We start from the raw sequence: 23,958 nt of genomic DNA, 5'->3' as shown, positions 1-23,958 counted from the left end.
AATGGCCATCCAACAGGAGGGTACAAAGGCCTGGTCCCATCACCCCAACTGGAAACAGTTCAAAGCTCATACCAGTTTAAGAACTACCCATAAGGTCAGCGGAGGCCTCCACTGAGACAGCAACAAAATTCAGCTTCGTTCTCTGCACAATCCTGCTTCCTTCCCTTCCCTTTGATCTCAGAGCACTCCCCAACCTCTTTCATGTTACTCTCCAATATTGCCTGTGATCTAAGTTTAGATACTCATGAAGATTACTGTAAGTAATATGCTCAACAAATCCTATGGGCATATCCAGATTACCTAACTTTCATCATGGGTTAATCTATGAGAAAGGCAATACATGATACTGATTACTCTTTGGTGTCACGTGCTTAACACCAACAATCTATGTGACCACAGCAACACCCAGTGATAATAAACTAATATTATAATTAGTAACCAAACATTTGCCCAAGTAGTAGTTTTTAAATCATGGTTAATACTCAAAGTATCAGGTAATGTTGATACTAGTATTCTTCTGGTTAATCGCTTGGGAAAGTTCCCACAACTATTCAAGTTGGGATTAAACAAGAGCACACACACAATTCTTCTAGAATATGCTGGAGTGGATCAAATTATATTAACTAACGCATTTAAATCAGCGCTAACAGGATTATCAGATACTTGGGTAATAAAAATAGAGTTAATTTTCTTCACTTTTCACCCAAACATTAATTCCTGCAAACTTGAGGGGAACTGGGAAATAACCGCTGGAAAGCTAACACGCTTTTATGGAGAAGCAAAATGTCATTTTTCCTTACAACTGAATCAAACAGGGGTATGGACTTAAAGTTCATTAGTAGTGATAAAATAATTTAGTGGGTCGAGGCCAGCAATAAAAAAAAAAGATTTGCAAAGACGCTATCAGAGTGCATTTTATTTACTAAGGTATTGTTTTATATGTATTATATGCATATCTATGTGATGTACGTGTGTGTATTCAGGGCCTCAAGATAAAATGCATTTCTTACTTTGCATCGGGGTGAAACATGTTTGAAAGTCTCAGACTTTGCTCCCCAAACCTGCAGCACAGGAAAGGCTGTGGGCCGGTCCCGGGTCTGCAGCGCGGGGCCCCCTCCCCTGCCTCTCGGTACTTACGAAGGAGTCGCTCACAACTAGCACCACGTTAGGCGCATCGGGCCAAGCCTGAGCTGCTCCCCGCCTTTGCACAGCTGCCCCGGGAGCTGGAGTCGCCAGCGCCGAGGCTGCGACCACCAACTCCCACAGCAGCAGCATCGCGTGTAACGGTTTTGAGACGCCAGCCGCTAGGCGTTGAGTCTGCCCCTTTCCTCTATCAGGGAAGAGGAGGGCAGGGATCTCAGAGTTCACAGTTTGGTTTCCTCATAGCACTTCACCAGCAGAACTACAACTCCCGTCAGGCTTGGAGTGAGCACATGCGCAAAGGAGGAATCGCCTGCCTAAACTCACAAGACCTTTTAATCAAATACCGAGCGAACTCCCCTCCCCCCCCCGCCGGGTCACTGTCAGTCACGTGGGCGATGCCAGGGAAATGCGCATGCGCTCTGGCTCCAGACTTGGCGTTTGTAGGAGAAGCGTCTGTCCCAGGTGGGTTCTTGTCGCTGTCGCTTTTGCAGAAGTTGGAGTCGGTAAGAGGTTGAAATGGTACCTAGAGTGAGAAAGGATTAGGGACCGGGGCTGCTCGTTTTGCGCCGAGCAAGTGTGGCTGTTACGCGAGACCCTGAACTGGGCGATGATGAGGTGGCGCCGCGGCTGTCACTTAGTTGGATCGGGCCGTTCTTTGTGGGGCCTCTGGCTGAACTGTCTCAAGTGTGATGTGGATACCGTGGGACCCCTCGAATACCTTATCCCAAGGAAATTTCTAGTCTGCCTCGTTTTATTCCCCGCTTTGCCCGTGCGGTAAGGATTTATTGTGCTCCGGTGCGGTGAGGAGCGGGGCCTAGTAAATCAAGTTTCAGGTTCTAGGCGGGGAGAAGCTTGGGTGTACCTTGCTGTCAGAGTGCAAAGGAGAGAAACCCAACAGGCTCTCGGAGGAAGAAATGTTGGGCTGTGTGACGTGTTCCGTTAATTGACGTAGGTTCAGAATACCACGGTTTTGCTGCGGAAAAATCACTGGTCCCTCTTGACTGTTCAACTCCTTTGGAGATGTATGGAAGAAGCCGATTTCTATCTCGGAGCCAAAGTCCTAATTTCATTATTATAGTTTCAGGTGTATAATTTGCGCATCACATTAGTCGTTTTAATATTTTGAAAGGAAAAGGAGGAGTTGTAGTACTTATTTAATGTAAAATCAACTCTTAATGCTAATATCTGACAGTGTTTTTTACATAAAATAATTGTAATAAAGGACAGACCTTATTTATTTAATATTCACATAGCATTTATTATGTGCTGAGCATTATACTAAACATTTATTGAGCACCTACTGTGTGCCAGGTACTTTTACATGGAATGTTTTCCATAATCCTCGCTTTCACCATTTTGCAGATTGGAAAACTGAGGCTTGAACAGGTTAAATGACTTTTCCAAGATTACACAGGGAGTCAGTCTGAATAGGACCTGAATTTGAATAGTCTGTGCCCTCGTTTACTGCAAAACTCTGTCACTAGTTAATTACAAAATCTCATGACATCCTATTGAGCTTAATCTCTATTAATGAAGCAGAATTGTTAATCAAGCAGCGTGCTGAAGATCTATGGGAGCATACGAATATATAAACAGTAGTCCCTGTCCATAAGGAACTTACACTCTAGGGAAACAAAAGTGAAATAATAGTACAGCATGGAAGGTAATACAGGTATACTCCCTCATGAAGAGGTTATGTTTCAGAATTTTGTTTTGAGTTAATTTGGAACATACAACACATTTTACCGTAGAAACGATGTTGACTGATGTTTAGATTCATAAAAAATGTATTTAACTTTATCTGTGGCATAGTACTGAGTCTGTGAACTGTGTTTACTCTCTATGGCCTTGTTTTCACAGGACATGTATTGTGAATTCCCAGTCAGGGTGACAGGAACACATCTTTTTCTTTTTCTCTCTCCCCTTGACAGTGTTAATGGAAGCAGGTACTGCAGTGGGTTGGAGCAAGGTTGATATTCTAGGGCCCCAGACATATAGCACAGGAAGAATCTAAGAGGCTTCTAGTCCTACATCTCATCTGACATCCTACATCTCATCTGAATGTTGTCGTTTGTCCTACAACATTCCTGCCAAGTGGATTGTCCAGTCTGTGCTTTTTCATCTCCAATGATGGGAATCACACTTCCTTTTAGCAACTCCTTCCACATTTGTACAGGTCTATTTATCAAAAGTTCTTATTTGAGCTGAAGTCAGCCTTTTAACCATTCATTGGTCCATTTTTCTTCACTTTTACATGAATAATCTCTCCATTTCAACAACCCTTCTCACCTCCCTCCTCATCATTCCCCCCCTCCCCGATCTTGCCCAGTTCTTTCAGCTAGTTATTATATAATTTCAGGTTTCTTCATTATTTTGATTGGTCTTTTCTAGACATAAATCATTTCTGCTAATCAGTAACTTATCCTATCAGAAAAGGTCCTTTCAGGGTATATGTGTGCATCTCTGTGTGTGTATATGTATGCATATGTGTGTTGCAGTGAGGGTAGGTGCTCCATTACGTGTATGTTTAAGTCATCAGTGAAAGATTTGTACGTTAGTGATTGCTTGCTTTAGTGAAATGCTTAACTCTGTGGTTCAGAAAAGTCTTCAATTGGAAGTCTTGGTTTAGGTTTTGGTCTTTATAGTTCTTTTAATGTCCAAAATACCAGCAGCCCTATATTCTGCCTTAAGAAAAGGAGGCTAAGTGTGCAGTTAGCGATTACGTGGAATAAATTCAGTATTGTCTTCACCTGCTGTGAATCTGTGAATATTTGTTGAACCAGATACTAGGAAATAAAACATGGTGACAGAAGTAGTCTTTGCTCCTAAGGAACTTCCAGTCTAGTTGTAGGAAACCACACATATACCTGTAAATTGAATAACAGTATAAAAGGTGTCAAAAACTACAGTTAATTGCCAAACAAAAACCAAAAAATCCCAAATTGTACTTCGGAGAATGCCAATGTGCTTCAAAATGTTAATTGATGTTCATCGAAATAAACTTTCCATAATAACGTAAGTTTCAGTGTTGCTGGGATAAACCATTTTTGGGTCTTTGCTATAGGACGTCTCAGCCTTTAAAATGCTAATATACATTGTGACTTTAAAAGAGTGATATATATGATGTTCAGTATTCACAAAATTACTAGGTCATATATTAAAACCCTTAAGCATGTTAATATTCCTTGGAATACATTTTTGGAAATATTGGTATAGATAATAAGTGTTGTAAGTTCAGATTAGTGTGAGATTTGTCTGAGAAGACTTTATGCTTGACACTTGAATTTGGCCTTGAATTAGATCTAGCATTTGAGTAGAAAGAAGTAAGAATGGACAGGATGAATGGGAGAGGTAAAGGTGTAGATGTGGAAAGTGCTGGGGCGTGGTGAAAAAGGTAATGTGAGCTAATATTGAAAAGGAGAGTCTTCCCTTCTCACTGTAGCAAATTGAGAATTACTGCCTTTCAATAGTGGGGAAACTAAAAGCTAAATGTTTTTGGTAGGCTTTGAAAGCTGGAAGATCGTAGTACTCAATAAGTGTTGGATATGTAAGGAAGACTGAAGATATATTGCCTTTATTTGGGGCTTTTTGACCTGGGAAACAGGACACCTTTATATAGAACAATAAAAAGCATCTGTTAAGTTGCAGGTGAATAGCTCAGCTAATAAATGCTTCAGTGGTTCTGAGGAGGGAGTGGTCTCTGCTGCAGGCTTTAGTCTAGTAGTGTTCATGTAGTCACTGATTTGAAGAGGATACTTGTGTTTGATGATAGCCATCCTTTGAGGAACATAGGCAAGAAGACTACTTCTTGAGACATCAAGGACAGAGGGGGTTGGAGATTTTAAATGTGTAGAGAAAGTATGTAATAACCACTGTGGGTTAGGAATGGAAAAAAAAAGTAGTGAAGTTGATTGAGAGGGTGGGAGTAGATAAGGAGTAGATAAGGAGAAGTAATAGATACTGTGTGCATGCACTCCATCTATGTACATGTCAGGTGAGTGATCCTCACTTTACCAGTGAGGACATAGGCTCGGGGTAGTGAGTAAGGTGCCCAAGGTCTAATGGGACTTGAACTCAGATCCTGCTGATTCTTAAGCCCCTTCTCAAACAGGTTAAGTCTTGGCTTGGTGGGTGGATATGGCAGAATGGAGGGACTGACAAAATCTGGGGTATTTTGTAAGAATAGAGCTAAAGGACTGAGTAATAAATTAAAATTAGGTTGTGGGGGGGAATCAAGTGTAGCTGGATGGGGCTTTAAAGAAGTTAGTGAAATGGAGAGTCAGGTTTTAACTCTTATTTTACCTCCTCATCCCTTTTTTTAACTTTTATTTTACTTTCCTAAACGTTGTTTGGATCACAAGACTTTCTTTTCTTACCAGTAAGACCCTTTTCTTTGGAACTAACCATCCTATTTAAGTTTATTGCCAGTACGTGTTTTAGTTCAGTAAACTCACTTTTCATTTCTTGTTCATTCCCACCTGCTCCACCGAAATTTTGTTCGTTTCCTAGTTCTAAAATAGTGTGGTTTTTTTTTTTTTAACTTTATTCAGTTTTTCAAAACCGCCTCAATTCTCTCCTTGAAGCGTTCAACAAAGATTAATTTTGTTTGACAGAATCCATTCCAGGGATGCCATCAAAAGATACGTAGAATTTGTAGTCGTGTAGAATTTGTGTTAATATTTCAGATGGCTATTTACGTGGATTTTTGACATTTTAAAAAAGTTTTCTCTATTTTCATTAAAGTACAAACTAATCTAGTTGCATGATGTGCACAACTTTTTTACATATTTATAATTCTCTATGTGGCTTAGAACAAAGTTCACTTTAGTGTCGTTAGGCTGCAAATTGGGAGTAAATACATGCCCTTAATTGTCCTAGATTCAAAATAAAATCACATAGAAGTAGGTAATCACTCTTTTGGCTCAGTTTTTTATAGTGAAGTTAGTGTATTTTGAGTTTCTGGAATGTTTTTTCAGAATCTTTCTGATTGCTTATGGAAGTTCCTTTTATCACCTGAGGCTATGTTTAGACATGTTTAGACCAAATTGGAAATTTGGAGATTAAGATGAGTGTCTCTTGGGAAAGAAAAAAGATGAAAAATTGTACATAATTATTTCTCATGTTTTAAATTATGAATTATGAAAGTTGAACCTGATTCTGATGTGTTAAAAAATTCAGTAGGTTTTGGGTTGTGTATGTCATCCTTTTTATGTGCCTAACTGTCTCATATTTTACATAATTTAGATGGATAACGGTTAAGGAACAATCTAAAAATCAATTCAAAAAGAAGATAAAGGTAGTGATAGTAGGTAAAAGGTAAGTGTCTAGAATGCTAAATAATAGGTAATTGAAGTCTACTTTTACTTAATGATTGTTTTTACCAATTCTTTTCAGAGGAAAGATTTAATGGTGTGGGTTATTATGCCAGATTATAGGTCATCACAAAATACCTTTAGGCTTTTGTTATTATAGGTCATCCCGACTTCTGATGGTTTGACTTATGATTTTTCAACTTTACGATAGTATGAAAGCGATACGCATTTAGTAGAAACCGTACTTCAGATTTTGAATTTTGGTCTTTTCCTGGGCTAGCGATATGGGGTATAGTACTCTCTCGTGATGCTGGGCAGCAAGCCGCAGCTCAGTCAGCCACGCGATCGTGAGGGTAAACAACTGATACCCTTACAACCATTCAGAACAACTGTTCTGTTTTTCACTTTCAGTACAGTAGTTAATAAATTACATGAGATGCTCAACACTTTATTATAAAATAGGCTTTGTATTAGATGATTTTGCCCAACTGTAGGCTCATGTAAGTGTTCTGAGCACGTTTAAGGTAGGCTAGGCTAAGCTATGATGTTTGGTAGGTTAGGTGTATTAAATGCATTTTCGACTTAATGGTATTTTCAACTTATAATGGGTTTATTGGGATGTAACCTCATCATAAGTTGAGGAAGATCTGTAGATTTAAAGGTATCGTTTTTTGCTTTTCTGTAATTCCGTTGTCATTATTATTCCTATTATTTATTATTGTTGTTATTGCTTCGTGAAATCTTTGTATCTGCACAACCGAATCTAGCTTCAGGTTCCATAGCTTTAGCTGGGGTGTGTAGGACATATCAGTTCATCTACCTGTATAGTTTAGTTTTGAGGTATATCATTGTCTTTTTGGCATGGTTGTCACTTTCTAACTTTTTTTGTGTGTGTGAAGAAGATTAGCCCTGTGCTAACATCTGCCAATCCTCTTTTTTTTTTTTTTCCTGGGGAAGACTGGCCCTGGGCTAACATCCGTGCCCATCTGCCTCCACTTTATATGGGACGCCGCCACAGCATGGCTTGCCAAGCGGTGCTTTGGTGCGCGCCTGGGATCCGAACCGGTGAACCCCTGGCCACCGCAGAGGAGCACGCGCTCTTAACTGCTTGCGACACCGGGCCGGCCCCTCTAACTTTTTTAAAGTGCAGTTGTTGCTACATTTTGTGCTCGATACATTGAGTAAAAACCCTTTTAGATTGGTAGAAGAAAAACTCATTGAGTGAAAATGTGCAGAATGAATGCTCTTATTTAAAAAAGTCAGTGAGATTGCGGAGAAAAAAATGGGACTAGAGGTATAAGGGGAAAATGTGTGGGGCTGTGGAGGAATATTAAAGACAGTTGTAAGAGAGCTAGATTTTTCTTTGAAGTGTTGGAAATGCTTGGAATAGAGGGAGTATCCCAAATAGAGGACTGTGGGTTACAGGGAATCATTTTGGGTAGTAGATTTTTACTCTGTGAAAGGAAATGGGTTTGATGGTACCTAGTAGATCGTGCTCAGTAAAGCTTTGTTTAGAAAATTAGTGAATGACGGGCCTGCCCGGTGGCGCAAGAGGTTAAGAGCGCACCCTCCGCTGTGGCAGCCCGGGGTTCGCAGGTTCGGATCCCGGGCGCCCACCGACGCACTGCTTGTCAAGCCATGCTGTGGCGGTGTCCCATATAGAGTGGAGGAAGATGGGCATGGATGTTAGCCCAGGGCCAGTCTTCCTCAGCAAAAAAAGAGGAGGATTGGCAGATGGTAGCACAGCGCTGATCTCCTCAAAAAAAAAAAAAAAAAAGAAAATTAGTGAATGAGCCTCTCCTTCTCCACTGCACTTCCCAAAAGGAGGAATAAATCTTCAGGGCTAGAAAGTGGCAGATTATTTTGTCTTTTTAAAAATTAGCTAACCTCTTGAAACTGATATATATCAGGTAAAGAGAGAGGACCTCAGTGCTAGCATATTATGCTAAATGCCAAATCAAATGAGGAAGCAATAATAAGAGAAGAACAGAGGATTCCACTGCAGCAAGAGTAATTGCGATTACATATGGAGACATAGGGATATGGAAGGGTATTGAACATTAGAATTGGTCACCAAAAGAAGAATGGAGTTTGTCTCTAGTGATCTTTAAAAATCACTTACTTTACTTAGAAGCATTTAACAGCTCCGTGTTTGCTGCTTTATTTAAGTCCACACTTGTCTGTCTGACTTTCAGGGTCTTCTGTAATCTGATGCTCTCCTTTACCTAGCCAGCCTAATTTTCTTCTGTTCTTAGCAAGTCCCTTCTGTTCCATTCACCCTGGTCTTCTCATTGTTTCCTACACATGCCGCATTCATTCCTATCTCTCTGACTTGGCTAATGCAATTGATTGCCTCTGATGGGAATAATTTTCCTTCTTCCCTCCATTCTTAAATCCTGTCTTCTCCATCCAGTAGCTGTTAATTACCTCATACCACACTTCTTTTCTTCTCTGAACTCCTATTGCATTGCACTCATTGTCTTTAGTTTAGCGTTTGATTCTCCGTGCCTCATATACCTTAGGTTTCTCTCTTGATTTAGATTAAATTCTTTAGAGCAGGGCCGCCTTTTCCACTTCTTTTATGTCATCTACAGCCAGTAGCGTGGGAGCTGTGTGTAGGATTAGTGCTGGTTGGTTCTGCCTTGTTTGGATATGCTTTCACTCCAGTGGTGGGTGATAGAAAAGATGGCGATCTTTGTCCTGGAAAAGTTGCATTCTTTTGTTTGTTTTTGTTCTTTTTTAACTTGAACATCTCTTGACTTTTTTTCCCCTTGGATGTCTCTTTTTATCCCTTTCTATTGATACAGATCAGTTGTTATCATCATTGATGCTTTCTTCTTTGTAGTCTGCAGGTTTATCTACCAGAGATAACTTTGGTGTGAGAAAATTTAATGTGAGATCAGCATTGGAATTTGTTGCCTCCTCCAATTAAGATTTGTAGACTACAAAAAAAGTCCTTCTGGGGGCTGGCCCAGTGGCATAGTGGTTAAGTTTACACTCTTCATTTCAGGGGCCCGGGGTTTGCAGGTTCAGATCACAGGCACGGATGGACCTATGCACTGCTCATCAAGCCATACTGTGGCAGGCGTGCCACATGTAAAGTAGAAGAAGATGGGCATGGATGTTAGCCCAGGGCCAATCTTCCTAGCAAAAAGAGGACGACTGGCCACAGATGTTAGTTGAGGGCTAATTTTCCTCACCAAAAAAAAAAAAAAAAATCCTTCTGAAGTTTGCACCTATAAACTTATACCCAGATAATTTCAGGTAACAGAGTAGTTACTAAAGTAAGAGCATACAAAATATGTTGCATTAATTGTATAATTATTGTAACTAGGCAAAAAGTCAATTTTCTGCTTATTTAGGGAATCTGGTTCTGGCTGCAGATAAAGTGATTTTATGATATCTTAATTTTTACATTATTTTGAATCTAAAATTCTTTAAGACAAAAGGGTTTCTTTTTATTCCCTAGCTTCTTAAATTTCTTTGATCTTGTACTTCTATCTCAGCCCTTTTAGATATAAAGGACTGTCAGTGTACCATGTCAGTGAGCCATCTTAGTTTCTTTTGCTGCCTTGAAGATCTGCAGTCTATAACAACTTAATATATACCCAGCTTTGTTTTACCTTCCTGATAAGGTTAGAGTTCAGTGGAGTTGGCAAAAAATACTTTCTTTTTTTCAACATGGAATTGTGATTGAACTTGACTTGTTATTGGTAAACTAAAATAAGTCGTGAAATTTTAAGATATATTAGTTTATTTAAAATAAACTAATATATCTTATATCTTAAGATTAAATGAAGAAGTACTTTGTCTACCAGTCGAAATATCTTTTTATGGCTGAAATTAGTGTACAATCTTCTTGCATATTCGTTGCCTTCAAGTGTTAACATTGCATTTATTTCTCTTCAAAGAATACTATATTACAAAGAATATTATATTATTATAATCTTACAGTAATCCTTACTGTGAAGAAAGTTAATATCCTGATCTATATTTTATAGAAACTTCTATTAAAACAGAATGCTTTCTTAAACTCTTTCATCATAGTTGCTGAAATTTATTAGTGCTAGTGTTTTTACTCTGTGACTTGGGCTTATTCTACTAAATCTTGCTTAGGTAAAATTGGATTCATGTTGGTATGTGTTTTGGGTCCTGGTCTATAAGATCATCTGTATTTTGGCCTACTATGTGGAGAGTGAATATAATTCAAATACAACTCAATTTCCACAAATATTTATCGATATATACAATTTGTCAGATTCTAGGTGCTGAGGATACAACAGTGAAAAAAAAAAGAAGAAAAGAAAAACTACCACCAACAGACAAAAGTTGCCTACATGGAACTTACATTCTGGTGGGGTTGTGGAACAGATAATAAATAAGATAAGTAAGTAAAGTATGTGGTGTATAAGATGTGATAAGTGCTGTGAAGAAAAATAAATGCAGTGTTAGGGATGGAGTTAGGGAATATCGAGTGGTTGGGAGTTGGGGGAAAGAAGTGTTGAAATTTTAAATAGTGTGGCCAGGGAACGTTTCACTGAGTGAGTGAGTGACATTTGAGTAAAAATCTGAAGGGGTGAGGACATAAGCTATGTTTATATTAGGAGGAAAGAGTGTTCCATGTAGAAGGAATCACATATGCCTTTTTCAGGTGGTTAAGTTTGTTGGGACTATTACACTTAGGTAGGAATTATTGTAGCCTCGCTCAAGTTTTTTATTTTGACAGAATGTCCAGCAAGGAAGTGAAGACTGCTCTAAAAAGTGCTCGAGATGCAATCAGAAACAAAGAATACAAAGAAGCTTTGAAACATTGTAAGGTAACCAGTATTTTTTCCTTCTACAATGAAACTGTTGCCCATTTACAAGCATTTATCAATTTGTAATATGTTTGCTGTCTAAAAATAACAAAAGTGGTAAGGTCATTTAGTAGAATCATTAGAGTGGTTATGCAAGGATAAGCTGCTTTTGCCACACTTAATTTTGTCTTTCTCCGTATTGGTAACTTATCAAAGCCAGTTCTCAAAACCTGAATATCTCTTAGGTAGCTTTTGATGGGTTGTACTATGGAACACTACTATATCTTAAAGTTTTCATTCTTTAATAGTATGTTGACATTGTAATTCTGTTTGGTTTGTGGAGGTAAAAATCGAGATTCTAAAGCTCCTTTGTATGCTGATGGGAATGTTCCAGTCTGGAGGGAGAAGTTGAATGTGCAGGAGAGAGAGAGGGTAGTGGTGGGAGTGAAGTCCTTGGAAGGTGAGAGAAGGTGGGATCCAGAGCTTGAGAGGAGGGCCTTTGATCCTCTTGCGTCTTGACAGGAAGGGAAGATAGGTGCAGATCCATACACTGTCAGGTTTGTAGCTTTGGGAGTGGGAAGATAAGAATGTTCCCCTGTGATGGCTTCTATTTTTTAGTGAAGTGTAAACTGAGAGTGGAGAGGGAGTTGTGTAGGAGGTTTGAGATGAAAGAAGGCATGAGATAGTCGTTATTCATAGTGGGAAAACAAACTTACTAGTAAGGATTGGAAGGATTTCCAGGCCCCGGTGAATGTCCATTTGAAGTTTCATGTTATTAAAGTGAAAGCAGTGAACTCAGCTGTGTAGTTTCTCCCTTCATGTTCAGCATCTCAGGCTTGGAGATGGGCTTGATGGAGTTCAGCTATGGATAGTGATAAAGATGAGAGGAAAGAGAGGCAAATGAGTTGTGGATGTTTGCAAGGGAGTGCTGACAGTGATGGGTCATGGAGTCTAAGCTGGGAAAGGAGGGATGAGAATTGAGAAGTGGGGTGATAGTGGAAAAAGGAGGTGGGGTCAACAAGTTGGACACATATCAGAGGTTAACGAGTTGTACCATGGGACCATTACTGGAATTGAACTGGGAGGATGGGGCAGGGGCATGCTGGAAATCCGGATTTGGGATGGCTGTGTAGTGCTGAGGGTAAGTTACTGGGAGGCTACGGTGTTCAATGGTCATCAGCATGAATGTTGGAATGATTACAGGAATTGAAATGGAGAGGAAGGATACAATATTTTCACTGAAGGAAACGGGAGTTCCTAGGAGGTTGGTAGATGGTAACAACGAGAAGGATATTTTTCATAGTACTGCTGGATGGCTTGAGCTCCAAAGGTACTGGGGTTTTTCAAGGAGGGAGGAGCAGAAGAGAAATGTAGGTAACATTGTGACCTCCTGGTCCCGTGATATGTGGGATGTAAGAGAAAAGAAATCAGCTGCAGCATCGAAGATCTGTAGGGGAATAGCTGAGTACAGTTGAGGCAGAGCTTGGTACAGTTAAGAGAAAGATTGGAGGGCCGGCCCCGTGGCTTAGCGGTTAAGTGCGCGCACTCTACTGCTGGCGGCCTGGGTTCAGATCCCGGGCGCACACCGACGCACCGCTTCTCCGGCCATGCTGAGGCCGCGTCCATACAGCAACTAGAGGGATGTGCAGCTATGGCGTGCAACTATCTACTGGGGCTTTGGGGGGAAAAAATAAATAAATAAAATCTTAAAAAAAAAAAAAAAAAAGAAAGAAAGGTAGGAAATATAGAGGGAACTTGGCTGGTCCCAGTCAGGAGTTCCAGAGGGTGCAATGAAGAGTTTAGGAGAGTGGGAGGGAGGAATTGGGTAAGTTTGGGGGAAATACACAGCAATATAGGATGCGAGTCTTCAGGGGTGAAGAATGCCCTTGTGAGATGAGGTTTCTAGTGGTGACTGAGCCCAGCAGGGATGGAGGCCATGACAGAACTAATCCTGATATAGAAGGTGGGCAGTCTGTTCAGGCTGGTGGGGAGAGGAAGGAGGAGGAGGAGGGACTGTTTCCTTCAGTGCTAGGCTTTTCTAACTAATACACGTATGATTCTGTTTCTACTATTATATACAGCAGCACCACAGCAGTCTTCTTTCCGATTCAGATATGAATTCTACCAAGTAGTTTATAATATATCCTGGAGAGACCCAACTAGAAAGCAAAGGTGGGGAACTAGTCAGTGGCAAATGTGTGATTACTTATGTGTGGTAACCTAGAATGTTGACTGCAACTAAATGAAATTTTTAGTAATGAAATGCTGCATCTTAGTGTATTTGCTGTGTCTTGTCTGATCATCACTTTGTCTGCCTGTATGCCTTTATAACTTGGTGTAAGCATCCTGCAGGGAGCCTTCTCTGGCTCGTGCAGATGCAGTTTAGAGTTAGGTACTTTTTTCTTTATGTTCTCTCAGAGCTTCATACCTGCTTTCACCACATTGTTATAATTATTTCCTTAAAAGTCTGTATCAGATTCTGAAAACCTGGTCATCAGGCAGATAGTCGGTACTTACTGGTTGCTGGTTGACTGTGGCGTTTATCATTTGTTCAGCGGTTATGTGCCAGTCGTTGTTCTTGGTGTTGGGGATACAAGCATTGATAAGGCCCCCATGTTTGGAGCTTAGCTTGGGTAGTTACCTCGTTGTTGGTTTTTTGGGAGGTAGCATTGTTGGATAGAATGGAACTTGTGCTGTATATTGGTGAGAGATTGCTGGAAGTGTTATGTGAATGCACATAAACCTAATAAACTGATTCAACTCATGGAAATGTTCTTATTTTCTCTAGAATATGTAAAACCCTAAGAGCTAATTTCATTTTAGCTACGAATTTTGTTTTCTTTCACTAGAACATCTTTGCTTTCTGGCTCAAACTATTTTACCTTAGCAAGTAGCTGTTATTTCTGAAAGCAATAGCTCTACATATAATTTTTATTCTACTTGACAGGTGTTGTTTAAACGTTCATTGCCACTATTTATTTTGAAGATATTTGGTACAGTCACATCGGGGTCAATCTACTTTCCTAGCCTATAATTTCAATGAAAAATCTGTCTAATATGGGGAAATGTTATCATAGTGCAGGAAAATATGGGAGTTGGAGAAGGTGAAATGATATGGAATACAGTTTTGTGAGTTGACTACTGGCGGTGTGGCGTGGGGGCAGGCAGGACGGTTGGGTGGGAAGAACAGCCTTACTGTTCTTTTTATACCCAGTATTCTCAAGGGACAGGGGGAGGCATTTGGTGGAGGCATCAGGAAAACTTGGGCAGCTTTTAAAAAGTACCCCTCATATTTCGGACCCCTTACAATTACTGCTCAAGTCCAACTCCCTCTCTCCCTGAGGAAACTGAAGACCAGAGAGGTTAAGTGGCATCCTTAAGATTGCCCAGTTAGGGGTAGATCCCGATTTCCTGACCCTCAAGTAGACTGTCTTTTTGTTGTTGTTTGTTCATTAGCTTCCAAAATTTAATGACCTGCTCTTTTAATTTTTTTAATCAGACAGTGTTAAAACAAGAGAAAAATAACTACAATGCCTGGGTTTTTATTGGTGTTGCTGCAGCTGAGTTAGAACAACCTGATCAGGCCCAGGGTGCCTATAAGAAAGCTGCTGAACTAGAGCCAGACCAATTACTAGCTTGGCAGGTATGTAAAGAAATTTTTTTTCCCTATATTATAGGAAAGAATTTTTTTCCATTTTTCAAAATACAGGTTTTAAATAGGCATTTAAACCTCCATTTACGCCACATAAGAAAAAAAAAATTTAATTTGTTGGTCTTCTAAACCTATTTAAAATAAAAAGTGGTGCCAAGGATGCTGTTTACCACTATCCAAACCAGTGGATTATTTCCAAATGTGAAGACAGGAATTGGAGCATGCTTATATAAAACTCCAATTTAATTCTATGTACATATGAAAGACTTATCAAGAATATTCTTTATGCTTACCTGAGGGAAAATTAATATGTTTTCTAAAAATAAAATAATATAAAAAATTTGCAATTCTGTGTCTTTGAGTACAAGTTAAAATCTTTTTTCTTATTTGATGGTCTTCATGTTATTTAGTTGGCTTCTCCAACTTTTTCATATTTAATGGCTGTTTCATATCTCAATCACATCTTAGAAACTGATTAATAGGAGGTAGTAGGCTCTGGAGAACATGAACCTCTGTGTCTCAGGTTCACACGAACAAGAACATGAGTAGGAGTATCTGGTGACACACTTAGAGATGCCTGCTTTTATTATGTACTGATTGGTTTGGGATCTCTGATCTTTGAAGCAAAAATGAGAATTCCCACAGACACTTGGATTTTTTTTGTTTGACCATTATGGTAATGTCTTAAGGGTTACAATTGTATAATAACCATTAAAAGATATTTTTTGTTGTAAAACACTTCAACGAAGTGTATTTTCAAAAGTAAAGAGGAAGTATAATGAACCCCTCTATGCCCATCACTCAGCTTCAATAAAAATCCATGCACAGCCAATATTTTTTCATCTATACTTTTACCTACTCCATTTCACCCCCAATTATTTGAAGCCAAATCCCAGACATATTATTTGATTTGCAAATAATAATAATCTTTATCATAAATAATCTTTATAGATTGTCACTATTTAGCAAAATAAATGTGAAAACATTAGGTATTTTTGGAAGAATAATCTCTACTACTTCCTCTTTCAGGGGTTAGCGAGCTTGTATGAGAAATGTAATCACATAAATGCTAAGGATGACTTACCTGGTGTTTACCAAAAGCTCCTGGATCTTTATGAAAGGTAATCATTGTGTGGGGAAAGGCCAGTTTCTTTAAAAGCTTGAATTAGAATAAACGGATTAAAAATTATATAGAAGTTCTCTAAACATTTACTGAGAATTAGGAATCATTTTTCTCTCATACTGTTGTTACAGAGTCTCTTGTTTATGATTGAAACAGAATCAAAACACTAACAGTGAAAGAATTGACTAATTTCGGAAGTTTGATATTATTTTGATTCAGTATAATGGAAGCTAATATTTCTTAAACCTTTTCTTTTTTGTAAAAGGCTCATTTTATAAAATTTTACTGTAGTATGAAAAGAGGATGTGTTCCAATTTAAAATAGTGCCTGACAGTATTATTGGGATATTTTAATTTTAGTGTCTTAAGTACTTGTTTTGTTTTCATTAATCAGATTCAAAATCCTTTTTTTCTTCGTTCTAAGTGTTGACAAACAGAAGTGGTGTGATGTCTGTAAGAAACTTGTGGATCTGTATTACCAAGAAAAGAAGCACGTGGAGGTTGGTTAATGATTTCCTACTTCTAAAAGAAGTAGACTTCTTTTAATAAAACCATTATTAGATGAAAGTTTTCATTTAGCTTAAGGGAAAATTTTAAAAATTAATATGTATTATGATATTAAAATAATTTATAGAGATAATACAAATTACAGTGCCTTGAAAACTGTTAATTAGAGTTCAAATTTCAGGTATCATAACTTACAAACCTTTCTGAAACTGAGCAGGGGTAAATAAAATAGGTAAAACCATCATGTGTAGAGTTTAGTGACCCATTTGTGATGTCTCCATAGCTGATACTTTAAGTTATGAGGTTTGGGACATGTAGTCATTATTCCTGAATGCACTCTGGTATCTCAGTCATACTTCTAATGTAAAGGCCGTGTGGATTTGCCCAATCAACTTATTTTTTATTTTTGTGAGGAAGATCAGCCCTGAGCTAACATCTGCCAGTCCTCCTCTTTTTGCTGAAGAAGACTGGCCCCGGGCTAACATCTATGCCTATCTTCCTCCACTTTATATGGGATGCCGCCACAGTATGACCTGACAAGCGGTGCCTCGGTGCGTGCCTGGGATCTGAACTTGGGGCCGCCAGCAGCAGAGCGTGTGCACTTAACCACTACGCCACGGGGCCAGCCCCCCAGTCAACTTATTTCTTATTGAGTTCATAATAGATGGAGTTCTGTGCTTTTGCTATTTTTATGTATTATTAGATAAAACATATTTTTATTTTCAGATGTTATATTTTTTATTGGCATTTTTAGTATTTAACATAAAATAGCCATTTTAAATCTCCTTTTTGATAGGTGGCCCAAACATGGCACAAATTGATAAAGACACGGCAAGAAGAAGGTGCAGACAACCAAGAGCTTCATCAGCTGTGGAAGAAATTGACTCAGTTGCTGGCTGAGAGTACCGGGGATCAGAATAATGAGACCCAGCAATTGGTACTGAGTTATTTATTCCCTATAGTTTGTGTCATGAAAGTTAATCATTTAATTGAATTTAGAAAATGAAAACATAATGATATAATATAGAAAAGTACTGTAGGTCAGACTAGATATTTTATAAATGTTCAATTTTAAATTCATAGAGGCTCTTCCTGATCAAGTAAGAATTATTGCTCTACAGTCTCATACTAAGTCTGGAAAGAGTGGAATTGGTTTCAGGCATCAGAATTTTACTCCCTTGTATTCATAAGAATCCACAATAAATCAGCTACTTAATCACTGTAAAAAAGAAACTGTGAAATTGGCTTGCACAAAACTGCTATAATTTCTAGAAACTTGTACCTTAAAGGTATGTTTCTTTATATTTATGAACTAAGAGTACTAAATTACTTTGAGGTTTAACAGTTCAACTATTTTCTTTAGAGTATTTATATTTAGTGTTTAGAGTTCTTATACCTAGAAATATTTTTTTTTTTTGTGGGTGAGGAAGATTGACCCTGAGCTAACATCCATTGCTAGTCTTCCTCTTTTTGCTTGAGGAAGATTGTCTCTGAGCTAACATCTGTGCCAGTCTTCCTCCATCTTATATATGGGACGCCACCACAGCATGGCTTGATGAGTGGTGCATAGGTCCGCACCTGGGATCCTAACCTGCGAACCCCAGGCTGCCGAAGTGGAGCGTGGGAACTTAACCACTATGCTACCGGGCCAGCCCCTAGAAATATTTCTTTTTAATATGCAGATTTTGGTTTTTTTTTGGTGAAAAAGATTAGCCCCGAGCTAACATCCATTGTCAATCCTCCTCTTTTTGCTGAGGAAGATTGGCCCTGGGCTAACATCTATGCCCATCTTACTTTATTTTATATGTGGGACACCTGCCACAGCATGGCTTGATAAGCAGTGCATAGGTCCATGCCCAGGATCCGAACCTGTGAACCCCCCGGCCACCTAAGCGGAGCATGCGCATTTAACCACTATGCCACCGTGCTGGCCCTGAAAATAATTTTTAAAAGACTGTAAAACAAAAAAAAAGCATTGGATTTGAGCCATAATTGGAAAATATCTCCATTATTCTATTTTTTTATATTGATAAGTTTAAAAGTAAACTTAATTTCTTATTATAGTAAATAGCCACTTAATGTATACTTGTTAAATTGAATGGAATTTTTAAATGTAAGCAGTTATAGTTTCTATATAGTATGGGAAGCTCATTTCTTTGCATGTTTGTTCATTTCTTCGCTCATTAATTTGTTCCTTTATTTAGAAATAATTGTTGAGAACCTACTATATGTCAGGCAGTGTCCTAAGTGCTGGGGATAAAAATGTGAGAATAATATTTGCATTTGTTTGTGTGTTGGTTTATCTGTGTCTAGATTCAGTTGTGGAAAAAATTGAGCAGTGACAAAATTAGGTGATTTGCCAATGTCTCTTAAGTCATATCTTCATATTATGACTTCATTATTTTCCTTGAAATAGTATAGGTTACCAGAATATCAAACACATACCAAAATAAGTAAAATGTGTTTTTGAATTACCTGTGCTACACTCCTCCATGAAGAGAACTAATTATACTTATCATTTTAAGAACTGATTTCTAACTGTTAAAAATGGGATAAAAGGACTTTTGGGGCAGTTTATTTTCCCCCAACCACTAATGATAACTCTGCTTTATTTAAGTGTATTCAGGAAAAAAATGTATCACCTGTTTTCCATGTGGATTAATTTCTTTACTGTTTTTTTAAACCACTGTGCTATGCTGTTTAACTTAGGCTTCCTTTTTTTCTGCGAGATCATTACCTTTATCAGAGCGGTGAAATTTTACTTATTTATATAGACTTAAACCATACTTTACAAAGAAAATTTGAAGTAGTGAAATGTATTATGCGTTTTCATTATGAAGTCATGGAAATTCATTAAAAAAATGTAGATCTTATGTACGCAGTGTAACCAAATGAATGGTATCCTTTAAAGTGCTTGCCTTGGATTCTAGTATTGCTGTTCTTGCTCAAAACATATTTAGAAGGCTTCTTTTGGAATTTTCTTCAAAGTCAGTTTATACTATAGAAGAGAAATTATTTTATTATAGTTCAGTCATTTCTCTGCTTTCCTTTTTGCAGCCATTGAAGATGTTCCCAAGAAAGTGCTGGTGATTTCAGAAGAGATGTTTTAAAAATGATGTGAGCAGTAGCAGCTACAGTGGCCTATAAGACTATGGTCTTATATGGTTGACTACTTTGTAGGGAACAGCAAACACTTATAAGAATGTTTTGTTAAATTAATATTGCTAATTTATAGTTATCCCTTATTAGTTCCTTGCAGTCTGCTGGCTGGTTGAGTTAGAACGTATTCTAAAAGTTACATCTACATTTTTTTCTTCATTGAAATCGGCAGGGCCAGACAATAAAATACATTTGCATTTAGTTGAGGGTGTGGTTTGCATAAGTGAGTCTTATAGGTTCAGCTGTTTATTACATTTGTCATTTAAGTATGCTACAAATGATCACTTTTTTGTTTGTTTCAGCTTTTAACTGCTTTTGAGAATGCACTGAGCTTGTCAGATAAGATTCCTAGTGAAGATCACCAAGTACTTTATAGACATTTCATTCAGTGTTTATCCAAAGTAAGTTGATTTTTAAAACCTCTACTGTGACTTGTATATTCTGATTAGGAAAGTGTTCCCAAGTATGTTTTACTACTACTTAGTTTATTTTACTTTTGTATTTTCAAGTTTCCTCATGAGACTGCTAGGTTGAAGAAGGCCTGTGAAGGAATGATAAACACCTATCCCACTGTACAATATCCATTAGAAGTGCTTTGTTTGCATTTAATTGAATCAGGTAATTTCTTCTTTATTATGTTGTGTATCCTAGAGGTGTGTGAGTGTGTGGGAGTGATGTTTCTGTCAATCAGAAATTGTTTTAGTGCCTTCCATGTGTCAGGTGTTGTTTCAATATTTCTTGACATAAAAGGATGTACACTACGTAATCTTTGTGCACATGAAAAGGCTAGTAAATATAGGAAAGTATAGTGATACAGAGGAATTATGAATTACTGAGTTCGTTGTTGATCAGTGAGGTCTTTTTGAAGATGGGAATTGAAGGTCTTAAATTTTCCATAGAAATTAGATATACAAGAGGAGGTGAAAGGTACGCCAGATGGCATGAGCAAAGGTGTGGAGCCAAGTGGAATTTTTGGAAATAGTAAAATAGTTTTATTTGCTATAGTGGAAGGAATAACTAAAATATATTTTCCTTAAGTAGATTGGACTGTATTACATAGGGCTATGAATATCATGCAAAGGATTTTGTAAAAGATTAGCATTCCCAGTGTGGATATCATAGTGTCACATGTGCATTGTTACAAATACTAATATTATAAAGTAATGGAGTATGTGGATGATCTACTCTTTTAATGAAATACAGCAGAGTCAAGTCAGCGAGTGTGTGTCATGCTCTTGCTTCTTTGTGTGCTTTCTTTTGGAGAAGAGAGGAGGTGATGACAGCTAGTTTGCTGGGAGTTGCCAAAACTTGTGGATGTCTTGTGCCCATGGCTGGTATTCAGTCAGTTTACAGGAGGTTGACCATATTGGTTTTCACAACAGCCTCTGACTTTTTTTTGTCAGTGTCTGTGCTGAAGAGATTGTTGTTTAAATAATTTGAATATCACTTCTGTCCATGCCTGTGTTCACCTGATGTGAACAAACTTCACAGAAGTCAGTCACTGAAATAGAAATAACAGTACCAGCACCAATGTGGTGTAGTGATTGTAAATTATTGCAGAGCTTTACTAATCTATTTAATTTTTTTCCTTTTGTTGCTAAATGAGTATACACATAGAAATGCTTTGTATATGAATGACCATCATGTGTTTCATAATAGAAAAATGATTGAAAACTACTACTAGAGATAACTGAGGGAAAGTTCCAGTTAGAATAGTATCATTGCACCTGTCTTGGCTCTCCCCACTTTAACTTTCCCTTATGTCCTACTTATACTTTTTTTCCCCCTGGTGTCTGAATTAAAATCCAGAATTGTTACCTTCAGTTTGGGATTTTTTTTGGCGAGAAGTAAGCGGATCCCCTTTTCCTTACTTTAACTGAGTCAAAGATAGACTTGCAAGAGCCCTTTTCCCTAACGTGAGAAAAGAAAACATTAAAAGTGTCATAGCGAGTCAATTTATGAAGTATAATGTCTTAAACTAACATGGTGTTCAGGATAGATTGTATAGAAGATAGACGAGACTGGGTAGAATAAGTGATACTAGGAATGAATGAACTGGGAACGCGGTAGTGGTGATAGAAAGTAACAGGCGAATGAAAAAAAGAGAAGGGATTTCTTAGAGGTAAAGTGATGGAAGAATCAATCTTAGCTTTCAGCTCTCCTGAAGAGTTGGCCTAATGTGGAATGATGGTTTGTATCAAAGGTAAGTTGTTGAGAGGAAATGTTAATAGGCATTCAAAGGGGAAATGCCCATCAGTGGTTTGCAGATGAGAGATCACTATTAAGGCTAGACTATAGTTGGGAAGTCATTTGCATTTGAGGGAAAGTGAAGTGGAGTAGATGACTTCAGAGGTTGACTAAAGGGCAAAAAAGGTGAAAATTGTACCTTGAGTAGCACTGGCAGGCTTGAAGGAGAAGGGAGGAAGAGGGGAAGAGGGAAACAGAACAGAGAAGCAGGAAGGTCAGAGAGGAAGGTGGGGAAACCTGATGTGAAGCAACACAGAGGCAAGGAAAGAGCATTTCAGAAAGGAGATCTGTCTTGGCAGATTGAGTAACTAATTTTGTGTTTAGGAGATGTTTATTAGGGCCTTCTTTTTTAATCAAAGTGATTGAAGTGGAACTTAGATTACAGCTGTGGGAAAAGAGTAGGAAGAAGTGGTTATCAGGTATAAAAAGAAGCAATCCAGGGACTTGACTGACATTTAAGGGAGGTAAGGAGGAAGCATGCAAAGGGGATAATAAGCTTTTGGAGGAGTGGGAGAAGAATTGCAGTAGTGTCTCCTGGCTGGAGAGTTTCAAGAAAGGGCTAGTTAACATTATGAATGCTGCATTGAGGTCAAGGAGGATGAGGCATGCTAAGAGACTTGCAGTACAAGGAGCATGCTTATGCATTTTTGTGTGTGGTGGTTTTTTTTTTTCATTGATAGGAGGCATAGTTCCAAAATCACCCAGTTTCTTCAAATTTTAGCACAAGACCCAATGTGTTCCCAGGATAAGTGGGCTGATTTTCTTTGTGGCCTCTGGTACGCATCCCTCCACCCCTTTTTCTGCTGTTACGATTGCTATTGAGAAATGGTATTCACTCTTTTCTCTATTCCTGTTTAGCTATTAATGGTTTGTACCATTCCCTAATTCTTGACCTGCTCACATGCCAATTGGCACAAGGGGATACTTTGAAATTTCTTAAGGACTGATTGAATGCTTTCTCAGTAGGCACATATATGCCTATAATGTGAATTCGTTGGGTAAGCATGGCCCTTATATTCCAGAAAGCCTACAAAATTATAGAAGAAATAGGATCAACAAATAGTCTACAGAGTTTTGCATATAAATTCAGTACTTGACAAAGTGCTCTAATAAAGAGATAGCAAAGGGATTATGCTGATTGATTAGAGAATGTTTTGGTTTACGTGAAAAAAATCATTCTTGAAGAGTTAGGGATGGGTATTTTGCAGAATTGAAAGAAAGAGATCTGTGTCCTGGCAAAGGGGAGTGGGTAGGTGGGTATTTACATATATGGTACACCAAGGAAGACGTTTTTCTCTGCTAAATCGTTGGTTGTAAGAATTTGTGGAATGGAGCAGTTCAGGCTTTGGTACATTCTAAGAGAAAGCCTTATTCTGGGGTGCAAGGTTAATAGTTAATGAGGGGCAGTAGGAAGCTGTGTTTAATGATTTCTTTTTTCCTTTTCATTGCTCCTCTAAACCAAACTTTCTGTGTTATGAACTTCTGAAAATCTGTAAGGTCTCTAAAGGCTGACTTATCCTCCCCCAGAGTAGTTTGGTATCTGCAGAATTTGCTACTTCACAGCAGTTAATCACTGGGTTCTCTTCTACTGGGGACAAGTATATTTCATTCTCCTTTGTCCTCCTTTGCATGTTGAGACTTGATTCATTTTCAAAATGACTCAGTTTATAAAGCTTCACATAACAAGTGGTGAATAGCTTTTACAGTCATCTGATGACATATTATTTCATGCTAAATGACCTTTTTGATTTATTTTATTTTGCTTTATTTCTGAAATGGGGGAGGATAATAAGCTTGGTTCTTTACATCCAAACAGAAAAGAGCTTAGTACTTTGTGCTCTAGAAATATTAGGAAATCCAGGTGAAAATAAAGAAATGAGTACGTGCTGTTTCTCCCCCCCAAACTAGGTTTATTTAAAAGAAAAATTCTGTAGTATTGATCAGTTTCTTTGGGATGTCAGAAATGAATTAGTTATCAAAAAACCTCACCTTTTTTTGTGGTAAGCTTTAGGAAACAGAA

At 38.2% G+C, this 23,958-nt stretch overlaps 2 protein-coding genes across 5 annotated transcripts in view; one reads left to right on the top strand and one right to left on the bottom strand.

Annotated features, from left to right (window-relative positions):
* The window catches only part of ARSK (arylsulfatase family member K), a 51,309-nt gene extending 49,933 nt beyond the window's left edge, over nt 1-1,376 (bottom strand). The window contains exon 1 of the mRNA XM_058532952.1: nt 1,138-1,376. Coding sequence (XP_058388935.1) covers nt 1,138-1,275 — 138 coding nt within the window. The 5' untranslated portion in view covers nt 1,276-1,376. The remainder of the gene's footprint in view (nt 1-1,137) is intronic.
* Nucleotides 1,377-1,587: 211 nt separating this feature from the next.
* The window catches only part of SKIC3 (SKI3 subunit of superkiller complex), a 77,688-nt gene continuing 55,317 nt past the window's right edge, over nt 1,588-23,958 (top strand). Inside the window, exons 1-10 of one of the 4 annotated variants that reach the window (XM_058532622.1) lie at nt 1,628-1,646; nt 6,388-6,459; nt 10,714-10,842; nt 11,182-11,272; nt 14,751-14,894; nt 15,933-16,024; nt 16,450-16,525; nt 17,329-17,469; nt 19,994-20,092; nt 20,201-20,309. In XM_058532622.1, the coding sequence (XP_058388605.1) occupies nt 11,183-11,272; nt 14,751-14,894; nt 15,933-16,024; nt 16,450-16,525; nt 17,329-17,469; nt 19,994-20,092; nt 20,201-20,309 (751 nt within the window). In that variant the 5' untranslated portion in view covers nt 1,628-1,646; nt 6,388-6,459; nt 10,714-10,842; nt 11,182. The other 3 variants (XM_058532805.1, XM_058532716.1, XM_058532847.1) reach the window with 3 other exon arrangements.

The sequence above is a fragment of the Diceros bicornis genome, chromosome 1 (assembly GCF_020826845.1).
Source record: "Diceros bicornis minor isolate mBicDic1 chromosome 1, mDicBic1.mat.cur, whole genome shotgun sequence".
NCBI classification, from domain to species: Eukaryota; Metazoa; Chordata; class Mammalia; order Perissodactyla; family Rhinocerotidae; genus Diceros; species Diceros bicornis.
The sequence above is the reverse complement of the archived record's forward strand: the minus strand, read 5'-3'. Positions and strand labels throughout refer to the sequence as shown.